Here is a 15,909-nt window from a genome sequence, read left to right on the forward strand (position 1 = left end):
CATGGATCTATTTTGTAGGCAACTTAGCTCTATGAAATTAGGTAGCCCTTACCCTAATAAATAAATAAATATTATATATTACATCACAACAATGAAACAAATATTAGACATGCATTCTGGTTCAATAAGATATTCAAATCCAAAATATACAAAATGAATTAATACAATGCTTGGGGCATAAATTACTAAAGGAATTAAGATTTAAGATTAACACAACGCTATTTTATTTGAAAATGTTAGACACTAGGCAAGATGTTTCTAAAGTAGATAGTGTTGTGTTAAGATATGATTATTCGTGATGATAATCAAAAGCCAATTAATTTTGAAACAAGTAAAACAGTTTTCAGGATTTTTTAAATTGGAGAGTAATTCTGCAGAAAAATATGAAGGATCAAATGTTAAAAATAATAAAAGATATAATTACTCCTATAGAAAAATGCTATGGTTAGGGCAATAATTGGAGCTTCTGTGATGGCCTTCACACAAAGTAAAAAGAAATTTAACCTAATGCTGAATATATGGATTGCAATAGCGATAACAAGTTTGGTAGTGAATTAAATTTCGTAGTGAATGCGTTAATAGGTATCATGAAAAATCTTTTTTTACACTATTCTCCAAAAAATTCACAGATTTTATGGAAATAAAGTAAAGAGATAGAATCTTTCAAATTTTACTGGTGTGTCAGAAGTCACTTTAAAAAAAAAAAATTCAACGTATTGGTAGATTGACATCTATTACTGCTGTTAAAGTAAAACTTTAACATCAAATAAAATTGAATAAAAAAGAAGAAAGGGTAAAATCTATACAAATTAAAACTAATATAGAGAAATTTGTATTTGTTTGTCTTTTTGCTTAAGGTGATGTGTCAAATTAATAAGGCTCCAAATTAAGTATGCATTATGTTTTAAATAAGGCTCCAAAATATTACCATAAGTCTCAGCACATTTAAAAGAGTTTAGAAACTCTTATCATGATATAAAATTGAAAGCATGTGACCTTGCACAACAGTAGGAAGTAAATACTGTTTTCTAATCAAAAAGCATTTGAACTTCTAATTGCTATTTCAATGAACTAGGTTGCAATTATTAATTTGATAGAGAGCATCAGTTTAAACGTATTTTAATACACTTTGAGATACACTTAATGCCAAAATAACTCTACAGTTTAAGAGAATAGCAACTATAAGAAATCTCTAAAATTTTCTAGAAACAAAAATTTTTATTGAGTTGTCAGAAAAAAAAAATTTGGAAAAGTGTAAGAATCTTTCAAAAAATTATTCTAAAATAGTTTCTGAACAATTCCCAAAGTAATTTTTTTTGGCAAAAAATGATTTGACTCCTTAAATATCTTTTAGACAACATTCTGATTTAATTCTAAGCAAATATGGTTGTTTAAAAATTGAACTTTGTGTTAATTGAATTTTTAACACTATCAGTAACAGCTGCTAGTGACAAAATAAAATCATTAATGAAGTTAAAATAGTAAAAGATTTTAGAAGAAATTCTATCATGCAAACTAGACAACACAATCTTCCATTACTATTTATTGAGCAGAATAGAGCTACAAATATGAATAATAAAGTACTTATTAATGATTTCACTAATTAAAGAAATATTATTCAATAAAACAAAAATTAAAAAGTTATAAAACTTATGCATCTGTTTTTATAATCCTTATTCCCTTCTATATCTTTCGTCATCTATAGTTATGGAAACTATTATATGGGAGCACCTTAGCCAATTATGAATGCATATTTAGATAAGCACTCTGACATCACACTGAAATACCTTGCTGCTGTGGGCTTCAGTACACGCATCAACTATCATAGAGCCTGCTGCAGCAAGAGAGTGCCACTATATCAATTGAGTATAGTTCAGAATATTTTTCATTCTTCGCTGTGGTTTGCCTGGTCATATTATGACGTGTGGTCGCACTTTTTTCTGTGAAAGACTGATATATGTATATATATATATATATATATATATATATATATATATATATATATATATATATATATATATATATATATATATATATATATATATATATATATATATATATGTTAAAACAAAGAATGAAATGGTTTTTTAATGCATACTTATTTACTTGTTTACATTTACATGGAAACTGATATTTTTAAATTAGTAAAAAAACACTATAATTTAAATCAAGTGTGAGTATATTTTAAAAGATTAAAAGTAAATTGTTCTTTGTTAATTAATATTTAATAATGTTCTAAACATTATTAAAGATAAGAAATTATTTCGAATGTAATTAAAAACATGATTTAATTAAATTAAGCATTTTATTTTATTTAAATCATGTATGTATGTATGTATGTATGTATGTATGTATGTATGTATGTATAGATACATATATATATATATATATATATATATATATATATATATATATATATATATATATATATATTAATAGTTTTATATATATATATATATATATATATATATATATATATATATATATATATATATATATATATATATATATATATTAATAGTTTTATATATATATATATATATATATATATATATATATATATATATATATATATATATATATATATATATATATATATATATATATATATGTATATATAATTTATTATACATTATTTAACTTTAAAATTAATTTGTGCATATAAGCGCACTTTTAAAATTATTTTATAAATAACATAAAAAACATTTTAAAATTAATTTATAAATAATTACTTTTTAAAGTTTTTTATTGTATACATAACTATTTATTACTATTAGCAGGGCCAATGCTAGACATTTCAAAGGTGGGTGGAAAAAAAAAAATTTTAACGCCTTAATAAAGTAAACTTTTTTTTAATACAATTTTTTTTCGAAATATAACTTTTCAAAAACAATACTTCTAAAAATGTCAACGATTGGTTAGCGGAAAAATCAAGATGCATGATCAGGGTTGCCAAGAGCTTTGATGACACCCAGAGCATAGTTAGGGTTGCCAGATGTCTGGCTTTTACAAAGGAAAACACAATAAAAAAAATTATTTTTTACGGGTTTGGTGCTGTACTCTACTTCATAAAAGCCAAACATCTTGCAACCCTAAGCATAGTAGCAATTAGGCGGCCCTATAAGCATACATATTTTTAAAATAAAAGCATGTACAATTATTCAAGCTAATGACAGTTTTTTTATTTAAAATAATGTTAACTTACACCCATATTTTTTGGAAAATCTGGATCTAATCTAGATTAAATAACAGAGATTTTTTGAAATTAATATTGAAAACCCTTTAACTAACAGTTGATTAGTTAGGGTTTTAGACAGGTCATTTTTAATTAATTATATGCTGAGTTGGATGAGAAAGCGTAAATGTACTAACATTTTTAAACTTGGTTTTAAACAACTTTCCAACTTCTTCAACAGCAGTTCTTTGTTGAAAACTATAATATAATCATCAGATTTGTAACAAAACTTGATGGTTGTATTATAGTTTTAATTAATTTATTAAATAAATAAATTAAAACTATATTTCTTGGGTAATATAAACAAAGCAAGTTATTTGCTTTGCACATCACCAAGTAAATTTATTGTCTCATCAATAGAAATAAATATTTTATTTTTTTGTAATAAAAATCTTATTATGATTTTATTTTTGTCTTTCATCTTCTGGGGTCTCTAATATCATGGCGCCTGGGGCGCGTATGCCCCTTTTGCCCCTCCCTCTCGGAGGCCCAGATTTATTCTTAACTAGGCATGATTTATTCTTAACTAGTTAAAACATTTTAAAATTGTATACTAAATAAATTTAAGAAAATTTAGAAAAAGTTTTTTTAGTTGGTATAGTTATTATTATAAACTATTATATACCTATTCTTACATAAAATAAGTATATCAACTTTTATATAATTATTCTTATAAGTTTATACATTTTTATAATCTCAAAAAAAAAATATTCAATAAAAATTTGGCAAATTCTAAGCCTTGGTGCCTGGGTGAAAATCCCCCATTGTACCCACCTTTCCACCAGGCCTGAATATTAGTTATTTGCTGTTTTTTAAATTATAATTTTTATTCATTTTTGAAACAAAAAATTTTTTTTACCGCGTTTTGAAAATTATATATAAAATTAAATAAGCATTTATATAATTTCCAGGTCTTTGTTTTTTAAAAACTAAAAAGCTGATTTTGATTTATTTTAAAGAGCGCCCACTGTCCATGGAATACTAACTGAATTAGAAGGTTATCAAAAATAAAACAAAAGCTCTATATCAAGTATTTTAAAAATAGAAACAAAAACAACCTATCTGCAAGTAATATATAAATTGTCTTGAAAAAGTTAAAAAAAAAAAAAATTCATCGCTCGAAACAAATTCAAAAGGCGACGGTGTTATCAAATTGTGAATATTGAATATATTTGGGGAAAATGTTAAACAAACAAAAAGTTTGTCTAATATTGCTAACTAAACTGAGTATTGTTGTTTATTTTTCAAAGACAAAATTTCTGCCACTGAAAATATTAATAATTTCTTTTGCAAACATTAAAATGGTTTCTAAAAATCAATTTCTGGATAAATCTTTTGAAACCTATATAACAAATCAATAGTTTAAATTTTTGTAAACTAAACTATGGAGAACTAGAAATTGTCAAAATTCTAAAAAATAAATAAGGTTCCAGGCACTGACACTCGTAAAAATGTATTTGTAAATGTTCTGCTAATAAACAAACCTGTTTTTGAAATAAAATCTTCAATCTATTACGAGATCTGTAAGTTACAGGTCTTGTAATAGGTTGAAGATTTTCTTTAAAAAACAGGTTTGATTTTGCAATTGCAAGATAAATTCACTAAAGATGAGCAGCCCCAAAAGGGACTTGGTATTTAAGTTGCAAAAAGATTAATCATCCTAGTTTTTGGTATCCAGTAGTTCTGAAAATATAAAAAAGCATATGGACTACTAACAGGACAAAAATTCTTAAAAAGACTTTTAGTTTCGAGTAACAATCAATTTTTGAACCCAAAGTCCCTATTTATAATATTCATCAAGGACTCCGGGACTCTGCTTTAAAATAAGTTCCAAGTTATAAAATCCCATAAAATTTTTTCTTTTAGCAGATCATAAGTCTACAACATGTTTAGAGTTTCTAGACACTGGAAAAACAGAGATATAAAGACAACAAGGTTGTCATTATATCTCTGTTTTCACACATCATTCACACATCATTCAAATTATTGCTCAGCTGAAGCTATAATATTTTCCAATCTTTCTGGTTGTTTATGGATTTCTTTGTCTTTTTAGGCAAAAAAAAAAAAAAATTAAGCTGATTTCTGAAACCTCATCTGCTAATGTTGCTCCTCTTTGTCACGCTTGCCATTTTCCCTCCTGATTTCATTCTCTACTTCTATAAATCTCTTATTCGTCCCTGATTCTTCTAAAGAGTTCCAAAAACTCATTGTAAACATAGTTGGACCCGGTGTATCTGCTAAGCTTGAGCCTCTTTAGCATTGTCATAAAGTTGCATCTCTTTCCTACAAATACTATTATGATAGCTTAGCAAAGTCTAATTCTTTTACTGTATCTGTCTCTGCATGCTCTAAAAACTTTTATTTGTCTAGTTTTTTCCTCACACTTTAACGCTTTTAAACTCTCTCCCATCTTCATGTTTTCGTGATCTTTCAATGTTACTTGGTTTCAATTGATGTGGCATTGGTTTTCCTTGTTTTTTAATGTTTTGTTAGAAGTTGTTTTTGCGTTTAAGAGAATTTGTCAAGTAATGCTTTTATTTCTTTATCTATATATAATATCGTTAACAATATAACGCAAGTGTAACCATCTTTTGAAAAAAATAGAAACTTATTTGTAGCCCCAATAAAATACTGCTCTAATATAAAATGTTCATATTTTGACATACCGATAATTTTTTTTAAATATTGCAGTGTTGGAAACACGTTGCTTAGGCTGTAAAATTTATATTGGGTTTAAATTGCAGTCTTAATTATGGTTGTGCTTTATATGTAGATATTTTACATAGGTGCGATATGGAATAGATAAAAAAAAAGGGTTAATATAATGTAGTTATTGAAAAGTAGCTATTTTAGCTAATTATTACTTACAGTAATGTAATAAACAAACCTTTTTGAAAACGTAAGGAAATTATTCCAATCAATTTTGTCTCTCACATTAAACAAAATTACACCTTCGGAGTTTTCTTTATAACATCCTAGTTTTTGATAAGTACTGCCTATAAAGAAAAAATATATACTAATTAGTAATTAATAGAAACGATAATGTAGGTCTTGTAGAACTTAAAACATATTTTTAAAAAGTTAACAATTTTTTCAAAAGGTTTTTTATAACTGAAGAATGCATCTTATGTTATTTTAAATATCACTTAAAAATTTAATTAGATTTAATAGATCTAAAATGTGGAATTTCTTAAGAGACTTAATTCTATACAATAATCTCTTCTATTACAAATTTTTAAGGAGTTAAAATTTTAAAGCAAGAAGCATTCTATAGAAACTTTTTTTATTATGGATTTACTTGTATTGATATGCAAACAAATGTATGTATTAATATATATAATATTTATTTATGTTTAAATGCTTTATATTTTTTATATGAATAGTTGATGTTTTCTGTTTTCTTACTACACAGTTATTGAAAATTGTAATTCTTATTTATACTTTTATCCTTCATTTACTTTTATTATAAAACTATTTTTGAATAAATACATAATAAAAAGTAACAAATAAAAAAATTAATTTAATATAAATAAAAAGTTTATTCTCTTTAGTAAAAATTAAATTTAATTTGGCATTAAATTTGGCTAAACGGTAAAAAAAAAAAAAGGTGAGCAAGACCAAGCAGCCTATTTTGTTGGGACAACACAACTTGCTTCAAATGATTTAACAAAGAGATAAGATTCTTGTTGTGTTGGTACTATCAAAAATTGTGACTCTATGTGGGTTGTTACCTTGATCAATGTTACCTTTTTAATGTGTTGCTACACTCTTAGTAGGTTTTTTAATTGGTACTTTTACTTTAGGTGTTGTATTAATTTAATTTGTTACTTAGACAGAAAGCTGCTTAATGTCCTTATTTCCCACAGGTGTTACATGTTGAATTCCAGGCAATGGATTGGGACTTGTCACCTCTACAAAAAATAATTGATTGTTTTGCAGCTGGAAAACAATCGATTATTTATGTAATATACGTTAGGAAAAAGTTTTAATGTCTTCAATTACAATTTTAATAGCTGCTGTAAAGGTTTTTCTAGTGGGATTATTCTAGTAGATATTGAAAATTTATTAGAGTTATTAAATCAGCTGCAAAAGCATCACTGATTAACTATGTTCATTTGCAGTTTGTGGGGAATTTTCATACTAATATTTGTAATTTTCCATGATTTGGTTAACAGATTTTTTTTTAAAAAGAAAAAAAACATCTTCACTTCCAACAAGACTGCAAGCAAGCCCATTTTAGTTTGAAGTTACTGTAAAAGAAAAAATGAACTTTATGAAGCAAGATAATGATGAACAGAGGACTAAAAAGATTGCAAATTGTATGGATCAGGAAAACAAAATGAAGGGAGCAAATTCCTTTGAATGGATGATCAAGGAAAAAAACTAGACAAATAAAAATTTTTGGAGCACTTAGGAACAGTCACAGTAAAAGGATGACACTTAATTGATGAGTAATACGAGAATGAATTTTAGTAGATAGCACAAGAGACGCTAACTCTATAAAGCAGCGCCCATATTAGTATTTATAGAAAAGAGAAAAAGAAGCACCATTACGACGATGTGACAATGGTTGAAGTTTGGCTGCAAAAGCATGTCCAACTATGTTTGAAATGCGTTTTTGCAACTTGCCTAAAAACAAAAATGGCATCATTCGAAGATTTGCTCCAGATATGGCAACAGTATTCAATACAAAGATGGATTTGAGATTTATAGAGATAAAGAATAAAATCCAGAGAAAAATAATGGCAAGCATAATAAAGAAATGCAATTTTAGGAGATGCTAATTTTGCAATGGATTTGATATATGGTTTTCAAGAAAGATCAGAAGTAAAAGTTATTTCTAAAAGACGAAAAATATATGACTCATTGAGTACAATATCGCTCATAAATAAAGGAAGATCAAGACTGTTGCAATAACAATTACCTGAAAAAAAATTGAGTTAAATTTCAAGTTAAACTTCAACAGCAACTGAGAACTCCATGATGTAGCAGAAGTGAGATCTTTTTCAAGCTCAAATACATCGCTAAGCAATCAGACAGTGTTGGCTTCTTATCAAGAAAAGAATAAATGATAGTATCATCACCAAACAAAGCCTCCTTAGATGTGAGAGTTTCTGGAAGATCATTAATATAAATTACAAAAAACATAGGGCCAAGGATTTGAAGCCAAGAACTTTGAGGAACCCCTGGAGTCAAAGGAAATAAAATAGGATGCATCAAAGACATTTTTTATACTATCATTTGTAAAGAAGAATTCAATAGTCTTAAAGATGTTGTTACCTAATACACCGAATAAAGAGAGCTTATGAAGAAGACCAGCATGCCAAACTTTATTAAAGGCTTTAGGAATGTTGAGAGCAATAGCCTTAACCTCTTCACACCAAATGCACAACAAAACCTATTAGTTATTACTGTTAATAAATCAGCAGTAGAACAAGAAGATCGAAATTCTTTTTGATGATCAGAAAGTATATGCTTAGACTCAAGATGAGAGATTAAGTATTTGTTGATTAAAGACTCAAAAACTTTGCTTATGATAGGAAGAAGACTAATGGGACGGTAGTTAGATGAGTCAGATTGTTACCCAGAATTTTTGAAAATAGGGTTAAAAGATGCCGCTTTCCAGCACTGGAAAAAAAGACTCTAATAAGCACTTGTTAAATAGTTTCGAAAGTATAGACTACAGCTTCAGAAAACACTTCTGCAGAAGAGTTTTCTAAAACCTATTACAGGTATGTTGTTTGAACCACATGTTGTAGAAGAGTCTAAGCAGAAAATCACTTTAGACACAGAAGTTGAAGTGACACAAGTATCAAGCAATGGATCAACCTGTTTGATCATATCAGATATGATGAATTAGTTGAATCAAGAGATGAGATTGATAAAAGTTTTTACCAAATAACTCAGCTTTGTTTTTAGGTGAGGTAACAAAATCTGAACCATGCTAGAGAGGAGGAATAATAGATTTGCTGTTATTGTAGACACAATTAAAGATTTTCCAGAAGTCTCTGGAGTCTAATTTTTGAGATGAAATACGAGATTTTGTGACCTAAGAATAGTGGGCTTTGGCTTTAGACAAAAACTTTTTAAAATGGTTTCTAAAAATAGTAAACAGACGTCTGTTTTCTGGAGAATCGTTTTGGCGATAGATATGGAAGTAATGGTAGATAGAAATGTAATGTTTACGAATGGATTTGGCAGCAGCACAACGAGAAAAAAACCATGGAGAACAGAAATTACATAAATGCACATTTTTCAGCAGGAAGTTTCTACACAAGGGCCGTCACAAAGAAAATTACAGAAAGTGTCCCAGTTATCTTTAAAGTAGTTGTAAGTGGTACGATGATACCACTTACAACTTTTTAGTGAGATTAACAGAAGCACCTTAGGGTAAATGCGGAGAAACTAAGCACTGATTTTAATCAGAAACTAGATATAAGTTGAGTAGAAAAGATAAATGATTCGGATTGTCTGAAAGTCACCAACAACAACGATATTGGCTAAAGGACAAATGGCCTGGTTAATTTGATCATAAATAGCATTGGAAAGCAGTTGCAGTATTGAGCATAGTATTAATAAGCAGCACAGTATTGAGATGGAGAGCAATATAAAATAAAGAGATAAAGTGATAAAGTGAAATGGTGCTAAATAAAAGCGCATAAAAGAATAGCCTGTGAGTTAAAACCTATTTTCTCGAGGAATGGGTGAATTCTTATGAATGTAAATGCCTAGGCCAAGCATGTGACTATTTGAGTCTTTACAAATTGAAGAAAGATAACCATCAACACTACGACCTCACAATGAAACAGCTAAACACAAATTAACAGAAGAAAAGTTACTTTAAAGATCGTGAATATTAGTCAATGATAGAATTAGAAGACTTGGTGATGATGATGATTTTTTGTGTTATATAGTTTTTGATACTTAGGTCATTTTTTAAACTGGTTAAAGAATGTGACTCAAAGCACAAGTCGTAAAACAGAGACACAAGCAAAACCCATGCAACAAGTCAAAAAGATCCAGCATTCAACACCCTAAACTAGAAACAATGTATTATAATCTCGTATACGCCAGCCTAATAAATAAAGATCTGATGTAAGCTTTTAATTCAATAAATTCTGATTCAAGTTAAATAGTAGATCTTATCTTTATAAATAGTTTTTTATTTTTTAATTTTTTTTATTCTTTAGAAATTGTATCTTTAATGCTTATTTGATTCATATTAAATGGGAAACATTTAGTATCAAACAAAAGAAAAAAAAGCAGTTTATCTGCATCTGTTGCATCTGTTTTTTATATTTGTTTGTAACATTTTTTTTAAATATAAATATTTTTTCTTTGAGGGTTCAGCTCGAAGTATGTTTTGGAATACTTTAGGATCCATAGTGTTAATAAGATAGAAAAACATTGTTGCAGATGTGATCAAGACTAATACATGTTATGTATTAGTCTTGATCACATCTGCAACAATGTATGTTAATACTAATGTATGTTAATATTAAGATTATTATATCTAAAATATGACAATTATACATCAGGTCCGAAGGAACAAAAATTATATTATGGGAGAGGGAGGGGGAGGGGGCAGTGCTGGTTTAAGCGGCTCTGAAGTAGTTTTAAGGACTTTTTTTTAAAACATCTTTTTAGTCAACTTTTTCAAAATTATTTATTTGAAAAATTATTTGTGGGGTTAATGCCCCTGCTGCCCCCCTTCCCCCATTAGTTGCTACTGGCCTGCAAATAGTATATATAAAATAAATATAAGATAACATAGTATCATATATGACATATAATTATAATATATAATTCTGCTTATATAAGCATAAAGCATATTGTCATATAAGCATATTATTATATAAATTAACTTAAAATGATAAACGACACAGTATATTAAAAGTTAATAGGTACAGAGCCGACGATACCGGGGGAGTGAGGGTTGCTCTCGCCCTTCCCTTTTTCTTCCTCCCCTCCCCCCCCTCATCCCCCACACACACGCACACATGCTTTTTTTTTTTAAAAGACCTTTAAAAAATTATAGATATAGAGGACTTTTTAAAAAAATTGACGATTGTGCCCCTCCAGTTTGAAACCCGTATCGTCAGCCCTGAGGTACTTAGTAAAGAAATAAACATTTGAAAGATGATTATTTTAAAAAACAGTATTAAATTTTAACATTTTTACTAAATAAAAAGTATTCGGGTATAAATAAAAATATGCAAGAAAATTTAGATTTCAAATGAATTTGACTCGTGGTATTCAATTTGAATATTTGAAATTTATTGTAATAAGTAAAATTAAACATCACTATCCTGAATGTAGTACATTAGGGTTACCAGACGTCCTCTTGATACAAAGGAGCGCGCGCTAAAATATGTTTTTGCTCCTGGTTGTCAATTACATTTACTTCTTAATTTTGATTTTTGCCGCCGTGATTAAATTCTAGTATGATTGACTGTCATGTAGTATAGCTAACTCTCTTACGGAAAAAGAGGACGTATGGCCACCCTAATGTACATATAAAATGTGGAAAACAACAGGGTTTCTGTGTAAACATTTTTTTAATGATAAAATTAATCTCAATAATGGTAAATGGTAACTGACTCGTGACTGAGTATTTTATTATAATTTGCATTTACATAAATGCAACTCAAGAAGTGTTAAAGAACCAATTGAATTTAAAATATAGAATACTGTGCTTCGTCTACCTTTATTATTGTAAAAAAAGGAAATTTCACAAATCTTGCAAGCCGGTGGATTGCATCGGATTATGGTGAGTACACTATGCTCCACTGTAATCAAAGGCGCATTTGCCATTAGATAAGTTTAGGCAACTGCCTTAGGGCGCCAACCAAAAAGTTGATTTTTTACTTTCTTTGAAAAATTTCAAAATAAATTTTTATATTTTGTTTCTTATTGTATAATCAAAATTAATTTTTTTAAACTATTTCTATAACTAGTTTAAAATAAACAACGGTAACTAGGATTTTAGGCAATGATTGTCGCAAAAAACATTGCAAAAACTCTCTTTGCATAACTTAACTGTCGTTAAGTTGCGTAATAGTACTGCTTTAATTTAAAAATGTACTTTTGCTCTTTCAATAAGGGGTAGTCCATAAAGTACGTACGCCAAAAATTTTGAAATTTGACCCCCCTCCCCCTGTTGCCATGAGTACTTTTATGTCCCCCCTCCCCCTTAAAAGTACGTACGTTTCTCAAATACCCCCCCCCCTTCCTTTAAATACCCCTCCCCCATCCCTCCTTTATTTTTTTTTCTCAATAAAAAAGTTTATTTAAAAAAAAAAAAAATGGTGGAGGGTACCTTAGATACTTTATACGACCCCAAAGCCCTTTGTTTGCGCATTCATAAAACTTCTTTAAATATATATGCAAATTTAAATTTTAATAAACTTAAATTACCCAAGAACAATCTGTGTGTTTAGTCGAGAGGATAACGTGGAGGGAACAGTCGGCGGAGACACAAGTTCGATTCCCGCAGATGTTCTACCGAAATCTTTTTTTGTTTTAATAACGAATCAAATAAAAATAAACTATACTTAAGGCGGACGTTTTTTTCAGGCACCCCTCTTTAGTAAGTAAAAAACGAGTCTTACGCGAGATCAGTAATATTGAAAACAATGGCTAAAACCCAGTGCCGAGGGTAGGCTACCTATGCCCCTTAATTGGAAACAGCAAATTTTGTGCTCTTTTGCTAATTTAAGAAGCTTTTTAATTTAGCAAAACCTAGCGGTCAAATTTGGAAGATTTTGAGACACTAATGACGCGTTTTATTGGGGGGGGGGGGGAGGGGGGGGATTCCGACCCAAAAACCACAACCCTGCTAAAACCTGTTTTTTGTCGACTCAAAAAATAGGCCTTACTCAGGGCCAGTATATATGGGGTGGCATGTGTGCATGGGCCCCCGCAGGATTTTTTGATGTTCCAAATAGAACACCTTCACACATCGTGCTAACTCCAAATTTAATTTTGTTATATATGCCAAATGAGGTGGCCTTGCAAAAATTTAGAATGGTGGAGGCCTAGAAACAAAAAGCCCTAAAACGTTTGCCTCCCCCCTTCCCTGCCCAAACGTGAAGGAAATATTAAGCAAAATTTTCAACTTTAGGATCTAAAACTTAATTTAAATTTATTGACAGATTTTAATTTTTGTAGAAAAATATTGTAAATTACAAAAGTTATGACCTTTTTTAGTGCCCTCACGTATGGGCAGGAGAGGGCAAGCGTTTTAGGGCTTATTGTTCACAGGCCTCCACCATCCCGATATTTTGCAAGGCCTTTTCATTTGGCATAGTTATAAACAAACTTAAGTTAGGAGTTTGCACGATGTGTAAAAGTGTCCTATCTGGAACATCAAAAATTTTTGAGGGCGCCCATACATGTGTGTGCATAGAGAGAAACTATACCCTCTACTCCATATACCATACATCTTTTTATGTTGGAAAACTAAAACCTTTAGTCAGAATGTAACTTTTCTACTGATTAGCTGGTTAACTGTGATAAATTAGAAAATTGAAGTACGTACTTTTAAATTGAACCCTCCCCCCCCCCATACGCTTTTGTGCGCTTTTTGAAGACCTCCCCCCTTCCCCTCCCCCTCCCCCCTATGAGCGTACGTACTTTATGGACGACCCCTAAGTAAACAAAAATAAGTAAATAAAATCATTTAGTAAACAAAAAATAACGGATTTTACAGTACAGCTTTTACTGTAAATAAGAATTGTTTTTAACTTTTATTACAAACTTTAGGGCGACGATTAATCATATGCCTGAGGGCTCAGTAGCCACAAAGGCAATTGTAATAAGAAAAATTAATCATTTTGACATTTTTCTTGATAAAGTTAAAGACAAATATTTAATGAGATGAATGAAAAAAAAATTAAATTAAAAAAATAAATGCAAATGTGCTCCATTTCAAATCTCCATGCAAATGTGCTCCAAAATTGAACAATATCCAGTGTAGAAGAAGTAAAATTGTACTTGTTTTGAAAAAACCAATATTGATTTCAGTTTTTGCCATTGTAAAATGCTTTTGTTTTGTTATCCTAACAATCTTAAGGATTGTACCTCATGGTACGTTTGCTAAGTAATATCACAGAAAATGGGAAAATTTTTACTGAAATTCTATTTACTATTGTTAATATTAGTTGGATCTGTTTTGAATGCAAAATATAGAATATTAATTCAATACTAATTTATAAAACATTTTATATATATTTTATATTGGCCTCAATCGAGCAAAAGGTCTTATAGGGTTATATAAGAATAAAAAATAATGCTAGATTCGATACCCATTAAATTGAAATAAAAAAAGATTCAAAAATGTTAATAGACATTTCAGTTTTTCGTCACTTTTTTCTGTTTCAAATTCTTAGAGAATGTCTATGGTGTATGGAGTGTCTAATTTTTTATCTTTTTTGTTTTACCTTTTTTCATTTGCTTTTATTTAAATAAGGTTAAATAGTGAAAAACTTATTTACATTTTATGTTTTAACAAAATTATTTGTTGTTGTTAAGAAACGTTTTATTAATTATTTTTTGAAGAACTAACTTTAGAAGTAATTTTATATATGCATTTTCATTAATTAGTTTAAATATTTAATTTTGTTTTACAGGTTGATTGGTAATAACATTTATTGTTTTATTTTTTTAATGTTCAGAATACCGTAAGGTAGTTTTGTTAGTTTTTTACTGACGTAGTTACATTAGTAAAAAACTATTTCTTACTAATGTTAGACATTACATAACATTATTAGGAAAAAATTCATAAATTATTGCCGAAATTGAATTTGAGAATTATTTTATCAATTACTTTGCTTACTTTATGTATATATTCGTCATTTTTTTTTATTACTATAAACAGAGATTGGTTGAAGGAAAGGACTTACAGTTTAGTTTAGAGAGATTGAGTAAAGCCAACGTCAGAACTGTTGTTCGGCTAGCACACTACGTTTGCCCAACGTGGTGTGCTAGCTGAAATGCTCACGACACGTTTTAAGGATTTTTTTTGTTGTTGCTAGTAACATAATAATATTGTTTTTAATACCTTATCATATTTTTAATCAACCCAGCAAGCACACAACGTTGAAACAACGTTGAAATAACGTTGATCAACGTCAATCAACGTTATTTCAACGTTGTTTCAACGTTGTGTGCTTGCTGGGAAGTTTGGTCTAATGGGTTTAAACGAATTCAAAAAATGGGTCTAATAAATTCAAAAAAAAATTAAAAAAATACAAAATTATGAATCCTGCTTTTAGATTTAATAAGGTCGCGCCAAGAAAACTTTAACAAGACTAAAGTAAAAAATCTAAAGTTTCTCTTATACATAAACATATATTAAATTTTTGCATTTATGATAATGTCTAAATTGGTTTTTAAAAATCAAAACAATCAATGTAGTTTTAAAAAAGTAAATTTTGAGAACTCGCATCAGAGCTCTTATGTTTCTGTAATATTAAAATTTTGATTATATCAAGTTAATTTTGTTTATATAAAAGAATTTTTTTAAATAGTAACCAGCATTTAGATGCATTTTCTGCCCGAGAACAAACCCTTCAATGCACTTATAAAAGTAATCATAATGTTCTTGTTTTCTTTTCAAGATTAACTTCTGTGCTCCAATTAATCATTACCCAGCTAACAAAAAACGTTCAACA

At 28.8% G+C, this 15,909-nt stretch overlaps 1 protein-coding gene across 1 annotated transcript in view; it reads right to left on the reverse strand.

Moving 5' to 3' along the window:
* LOC136091587 (uncharacterized) overlaps positions 1-15,909 on the reverse strand; it is a 34,118-nt gene that overhangs the window by 17,504 nt on the left and 705 nt on the right. Inside the window, exon 2 of the mRNA XM_065819280.1 lies at positions 6,123-6,231. Within this exon, the coding sequence (XP_065675352.1) occupies positions 6,123-6,231 (109 nt within the window). The remainder of the gene's footprint in view (positions 1-6,122; positions 6,232-15,909) is intronic.

Source organism: Hydra vulgaris, chromosome 15 (assembly GCF_038396675.1).
Source record: "Hydra vulgaris chromosome 15, alternate assembly HydraT2T_AEP".
Taxonomy (NCBI): Eukaryota; Metazoa; Cnidaria; class Hydrozoa; order Anthoathecata; family Hydridae; genus Hydra; species Hydra vulgaris.